The 7,308-nt window shown below is 36.5% G+C and overlaps 1 protein-coding gene across 1 annotated transcript in view; it reads left to right on the forward strand.

Moving 5' to 3' along the window:
- The window catches only part of ZNF804A (zinc finger protein 804A), a gene marked incomplete at its 5' end in the record, with an annotated part of 294,760 nt that extends 287,905 nt beyond the window's left edge, over nt 1-6,855 (forward strand). The window contains 2 exons of the mRNA XM_081242785.1: nt 1,161-1,291; nt 3,580-6,855. Of these exons, the coding sequence (XP_081098911.1) occupies nt 1,161-1,291; nt 3,580-6,826 (3,378 nt within the window). The 3' untranslated portion in view covers nt 6,827-6,855. The remainder of the gene's footprint in view (nt 1-1,160; nt 1,292-3,579) is intronic.
- Nucleotides 6,856-7,308: the final 453 nt, after the last annotated feature.

Below are 7,308 nucleotides of genomic sequence, written 5' to 3' on the forward strand. Positions count from 1 at the left end.
AATGAGATATCATCTCACACCAGTCAGAATGGCCATCATCAAAAAATCTAGAAACAATAAATGCTGGAGAGGGTGTGGAAAAAAGGGAACACTCTTGCACTGCTGGTGGGAATGTGAATTGGTACAGCCGCTATGGAGAACGGTATGGAGGTTCCTTAAAAAACTACAAATAGAACTACCATATGACCCAGCAATCCCACTACTAGGCATATACCCTGAGAAAACCATAATTCAAAAAGAGACATGTACCAAAATGTTCATAGCAGCCCTATTTACAATAGCCCAGAGATGGAAACAACCTAAGTGTCCATCATCGGATGAATGGGTAAAGAAGATGTGGCACATATATACAATGGAATATTACTCAGCCATAAAAAGAAATGAAATTGAGCTATTTGTAATGAGGTGGATGGACCTAGAGTCTGTCATACAGAGTGAAGTAAGTCAGAAAGAGAAAGACAAATAATGTATGCTAACACATATATATGGAATTTAAGAAAAAAAAATGTCATGAAGAACCTAGGGGTAAGACAGGAATAAAGACACAGACCTACTAGAGAATGGACTTGAGGATATGGGGAGGGGGAAGGGTAAGCTGTGACAAAGTGAAAGAGCGGCATGGACATATATACACTACCAAACGTAAGGTAGATAGCTAGTGGGAAGCAGCTGCAGAGCACAGGGAGATCAGCTCGGTGCTTTGTGACCGCCTGGAGGGGTGGGATAGGGAGGGTGGGAGGGAGACGCAAAAGGGAGGGGATATGGAAACATATGTATATGTATAACTGATTAAATTTGTTATAAAGCAAAAAATTTTAAAAAAATACAAAAAAAAATAATAATAATAAATAAATAAATAAATAAATAAATTAGGCAGAGAACCTTGGCAGGAAACAATCAATAAGTAAAGAAGAAATTTTTCCTTTCCAATTTACCAGGGTATAGGTATATCTTTTGATATAGTGTAATAATATGTTTTGGCATTTTTTACAAGCCAAAAGTGCAAGAAAATATTTTGTTAGAAGTGGATGGTCACAAATGCTGTGTTTTCCTTAGATGAGATCAAAGCTGATGTACTGGAAAATTCCAACAACAACAATAGTAACTTTGACATTGCCATAGACCTAAATACTGTTAATTATTTTTGTATTTTTTAATAGAGACTCAAAGAACTAAAACAAAGGGAATTTGCTCGAAATGTAGCATCTAAATCCAGGAAAGATGAAAGAAAACAGGAAAAGGCACTCCAACGCCTGCACAAGCTGGCCGAGCTAAGAAAGGAAACTGTATGGTGAGTCTACAGTAAAATGTTAAGTTTTCTTTAAACATGACAACAAGAAAAAGGAACTGAATAAAGGGCACAAATCTATCTATTTCTGTACCCAGAATAAGACGCTCACATTTTCATGGCTTTCTGTGAGCAGTAAACAGTAAATTGAAATTGAGTTTTATGCAAACACCTGTTTAATGCGCATTTCAATAAAAAGCCAAATTACTATAATTTTAGTTTGTAAAAAAATTAATTTTACATTATTCTTCTCTTTAAGCTATCTTAGTTGAAAGCTATTATATTTCTTGGTGAAATTCAAAACATTTGATTGGGCTTCCCTGGTGCCACAGTGGTTGAGAGTCTGCCTGCCGATTCAAGGGATGTGGGTTCGTGCCCCAGTCCGGGAGGATCCCACATGCCGTGGAGCGGCTAGGCCCGTGAGTCATGGCCACTTGAGCCTGCACGTCCGGAGCCTGTGCTCCGCAATGGGAGAGGCCACAACAGTGAGAGGCCCGCGTACCGCAAAAAACAAAACAAATGAAAAAAAACCATTTGATTGAAGAAGAGACCAAAGCACCATCTCATAGCCTTTGTTAGAAATGAAGTTTTAGGAGGAACTTATTTTTTCATTGAAAATTTGGAGAACTTTTATTTGCAATGGTCTTTAGAACACATATGGAGTGAAAAAGAGAGGTTCCTTGCTCCATATGTAGTCTTAATATATAAAGGTCAGGAAGGCCCTATGCATGTCAGAGGTAGGTTGAAATTAGTTTCACTGTGAATGAACTCTAACTGGACTATTAAAACTTGACAACTCTTACACTTTGACCTGCTTCTAACAGAGAGCACCTATAATGTTATAAATCAGAACTTAAAAATTCAGGCCAGGGCAATGTTATGAAAAGACAGCCACCCTTAAGTTACCCCCCCCATTAAATAGGCCTGTCTGATTATTGTTTAAAACAAAGCTATTTTATGCCAAATTTATTTTATACAGAATAATGTTAGGGGATATTGACATATCAAAACATTGTTTGAGATGTCAGCTTTAGAAAAGTCAAAATAAAATTCAAACATATCTTGAACCCTATAGTGTACTGTTAATATCAAACATAACCTCTGTTGAATTATACCAACCAGATATTTTTATTCTGTGTAGTAAAAAATGAAAAGTTATACAAGTGCAAGTTTACATTTCATATTATCTCGGACCTGTGTAATTTAATTCATTTGCAAATGTAAAGTCTAATATATTAAGAGAAGTAGAGCTGAGTATAAGATATATACAAAAGAAGCAAAACTTCTTATCTAAATTACTTTTCTTAGCATACATAAATATTTCACATTACACTGCTCCCCCAGACACATGATTTTCCCAGTAATTTGGTGCCTCTAATGAGGTGTAAATTAAGTAGTGTTGCTTCTTAATATCAAACAAGGTAATAAAACAGTCCACTGTGTTAGATATTGAAGAAATTATTCGATTAAAAAAATTTGGACCATTTATAACTTCTGAGAAACTAACTTTTTAGAAAAGCATGGAAAATTCTGCACAGCATAATTCTTTTGGGGTAAAGATGATACTTAGGTAGTTCTTTGTTTATGTGCTGGACAGTATCATTCTTTTAATAAGAGCTCACTATTTATGGTATACTGTAATTCCAAATAAATGGAAACCACATCGTAAGTATAGTCTTTTCCTATATTCACTCTATATAATGATATAATGGATAACTTCAGGATAATTTTTAAATATTACAAACAACCATTCCAAAAGACTCAGAGCTCTCATTGAACATATCACCTGGCCTGTGGTAGTTGCTCAGTGAACACTGTCTGAATTGAATTGTTGAAATGAATTCCCAGCCCTGCTTACATCATGACTGAGAGTTTTTCTTTAACTTCCTTCATATTCTCCATATGAGATCAATGATGTTGAGTATTTGTGAATTAAAAGTAATTTTATTTTAGAGAGTTTTGTATTCTAAAATCTCACTGAAGAGGCCATGGGGGTAAAAAAATTCTTGGTCTGGAAACACTGGCTGAGAGCATAGAAATGTCTTTGACCGTTGCTGTTAATAGCTATAAAAGTAACTTCACGACATCATCTCCAAGTTATCCCAAACAATATCCAATAACTAAATTAAACTGTAGTTCTATGGAAGGCAATTGCACTACATGAAAGTAATTATCTTACAAAGATTTTAAAACTTGCAAAAAATCTTACGCTGACATTTCTAAGTTGTAAGTGTTTGAGTATTTTTCCTCAAGTGTCTTTTATGAAAACACACTTTTGTTTCTTTTTGTAGTGCTCCTGGAAGTGGCCCTATGTTCAAGTCAACAACTGTTACTGTGAGAGAAAATTGTAATGAAATTTCCCAAAGAGTTGTTGTGGATTCAGTTAATAACCAAGAAGATTTCAAATGTACTTTGATTCATAGCCAAGAGAATGCTAAAGGTGTTACCACTGTTGCTACAGATCCAGAAAGCGTGAAAACTTATACCGCCAAAAAGAGCCAACTTGGAGATCAAGCCCAGGGGATTCACAGACACAAAATTGGCTTTTCTTTTGCATTTCCAAAGAAAGCATCGGTGAAGCTGGAGTCCTCAGCTGCAGCCTTCTCTGAATACAATGATGATGCCTCTGTGGAAAAAGGATTTAGCAGAAAAAGTAGATTTGTGCCCGGCGCTTGTCATCTTCAACTCTCTTCATCAACAGATGTGCTTTTGAGTTCTGAAGAGAAAGCTAATTCTTTTAATCCACCAGAAGGAAGGTGCACTGACAAAAAAACTGCTCAAACTCAAGAGATGAAAGAAGTTTCTAGTGAAAAAGATACATTACTATTACCTCCGTTTTGCCAGTTTCAACTCCCTTCATCATCTGATGCAGATAATTGTCAAAATTCAGTCCCTTTAGCAGATCAAATTCCACTGGAGGATGTTATTATTAATGAAGACATACCTGTAAGTGGTAACACTTCTGACTTGCTAGGAAATAAATCCATAGTTCTTGATATGGCTAATGACTGCTTGTCTTTGCAAGCTACCATAGAAGAAAGTGTTAAGGACAATGATGCATCCACAATTGAAGCTGAATATAAAAATCACAGCCCTGACATTTTGGCCCCTTTAAATTCTGAAGAGGATAATATAACCCTACATAAAAAAATGGATTTATATAAAAGACCATGTGAACCATTTGTACCCGTACTTAACAAAGATGGATCCACAGTTCTTCAGTGGCCATCAGAAATGCTGATTTACACAACTACTCAACCATCAATTTCCTATAGCTGTAATCCTCTCTGTTTTGACTTCAAGTCCACTAAATTAAACAACAATCTAGATAAAAATAAGCTGCCCTTAAATGATCCTTCTTCTTATCAGAAGGGAGAAGACATTTGCAAGAGACCAGTTTTAGATTGCAAGGACACAACTGTGACAGGACTTACTGATCATGAAATTGGAGGTAGCAGAAATGGATATACCCAAGTCACTCCTCTTTTGGCTGATGATACGCTCTCCAATAGCTGTGATTCTGGAAAAAATGAGAGTATGAGTCAGAGGTATAAAAATATTTCCTGTAGGATCAGAAAAACAAAAAAATATACTTTTACTAAAAATCAGATAAAACAGGATGTTCTTGGTGGCAAATACAACAAAATAAGATTGAAAGATACTCATGAACTCTGGTTCCATAAAAGTGGAAGAAAGAAAAAAAGAAGAAAGTTATGTCACGATAATTATGGAAAGAAAACCAAAGAATCAGAAACTTATTTCAAAAGGGAAAGAGAACATAGTTACACTGATAAAACTAGGAAAAATCTACTGGAAACAATTTCAGAAAAACAGTATTTAGCTACAGAGCAATTATTGGACTCACAGCAATTACCTGATAAAAGGCCCAAATCAGCATCCATATACTTAAGTGAAAATGAAGAAATGTGTAAAACCCAGATCACTGAATACAATAATAATAAGAATATTATTATCAGTTCTAAAAACCACCATAAAAAGAGCTCAGTTGTTTTAAATGGACAATCCAATTCAACAATTATACATTCTGTGAAACATAATTTAACATACTCCAGAACTTACTGTAGTTGGAAAGCCAAAACGTCCAGCTGTAGTCAAGATCACAGATGCCTAGTTCTTCAAAATGAAATTAAATGCATGAGTCAGAACCAGGCAGTTAAAAGAGGTTATAATTCTCTCATTAATGAATCAGAAAGATGCCATCAAAAACGTAGACAACATTCATATTCTTATTCTTCAGATGAAAGTTTAGATCAACAAAACTATCTACCAGAAGAATTTTTGAGGCCAACCCATGCTTCTGCTCCTTGTAAACCTAAAAGGAAACGGAGGAGAAAAAGTAGATTCCACACCAGTTTTGAAGCTTTGGAACTCAAAGAGAAGACAGATTATCCCAGGAAAGGTAATTCTTCCTTACATCACCAGGATGAAATAATAAGTGAAGACAGAAAAGAGGAAATAAAACCACAAGAAACTGCAAATGTCAAAAGGAACTCAGAACAAATGGACCAAGTAGAAAATAAACTGGCTTTGTCCGCTAGCAGTCCCCTTCCTTCTGAAACCAATGGTGAAACTGAGCAGGTGGTAATGGAGACCACTTCTGGTGAATTGTCAGAGATTTCCAATGAACCCACCACATCAGTCTACATAGCTAGTGCCCCAACAAAAGAAGAAGTGGACAGTACCTTGCTTGAACACAAAGAAAGAAGTGAGAATACAAATATTAATGAGAAGCAAATTCCTTTCAAGGTGCCTAGTACTGAAAGGAACTTTAGACAGTCACAACCTAAATCATACCTTTGTCATTATGAACTGGCTGAGGCCCTTCCACAAGTAAAGATGAATGAGGCATCAACTGAGTGGCTGTGTTTTAATTCAGGCATCCTTAATGCACAACCACCATTACCATTCAAAGAAGCACATGTCAGTGGCCATACCTTTGTAACAACAGAGCAGATCCTGGCTCCGTTAGCTTTACCAGAACAAGCATTATTGATTCCAATAGAAAACCATGACAAGTTCAAAAATCTACCATGTGAAGTCTACCAGCACATCATTCCACCGAGCATGCTGGCCAACAAGGTCAAATTCACTTTTCCTCCAGCTGCCCTCCCACCCCCTAGCACACCTCTGCAGCCTCTGCCTTTGCAGCAGCCCTTGTGTTCTACCTCTGTAACCGCTATCCACCATACTGTTTTGCAGCAGCATGCAGCAGCTGCTGCAGCCACGGCAGCAGCTGCAGCTGCAGGAACCTTTAAAGTGCTTCAACCACACCAACAGTTTCTGTCCCAAGTCCCAGCTCTCACCAGAACATCGTTACCTCAGATCTCAGTAGGACCAGTAGGACCAAGGCTTTGTCCTGGGAATCAGCCAACTTTTGTTGCTCCTCCTCAGATGCCAGTCATTCCAGCCTCAGTTCTCCATCCTAGCCATCTGGCTCTCTCACCTTTACCCCATGCACTCTTTCCTTCACTGCTGTCCCCCCACCCATCGGTCATCCCACTGCAGCCCCTCTTCTAGTCATCACTATGAAAGGGAAAGAAAATATTCATGAGAAAAATATGGCTATACATGTTAATGCTCATCTAAGTGGATAATTGCCTATTTAAATGGTGGAAATAAACTAGGCAAAATATGGCCTCATTGATATGAAATCATTTACTGTAAGTGTAATGATGCAAATAAATCCTTAAGTTTCTGATATATAATATTAGTAAGGCACTGAATAGTTTGAAAATCAATATAATATATGCTGTATATCAAAATGATGTCTTAAGAGTATGTATAATGTATATAAAATATATTTATAGTACTGTACTTTATGTTGTAAAGTATGCTCTTTGTTTTTTTTTTAACCTTTGTGTATTTGCACCTATTTAATGTTTAGACAAAGCTGATGGCACTATGTTTTGTACCATGTTCCTTGAAACTGTAAATTCAGTGAAAAATCTCTCTTGCAATAAATTTTTGTTAAATATTTAAGTAAATCAAACCCTTGTTTT

The sequence above is a fragment of the Mesoplodon bidens genome (genome assembly GCF_964165515.1).
Source record: "Mesoplodon bidens genome assembly, chromosome: 8".
Taxonomy (NCBI): domain Eukaryota; kingdom Metazoa; phylum Chordata; class Mammalia; order Artiodactyla; family Ziphiidae; genus Mesoplodon; species Mesoplodon bidens.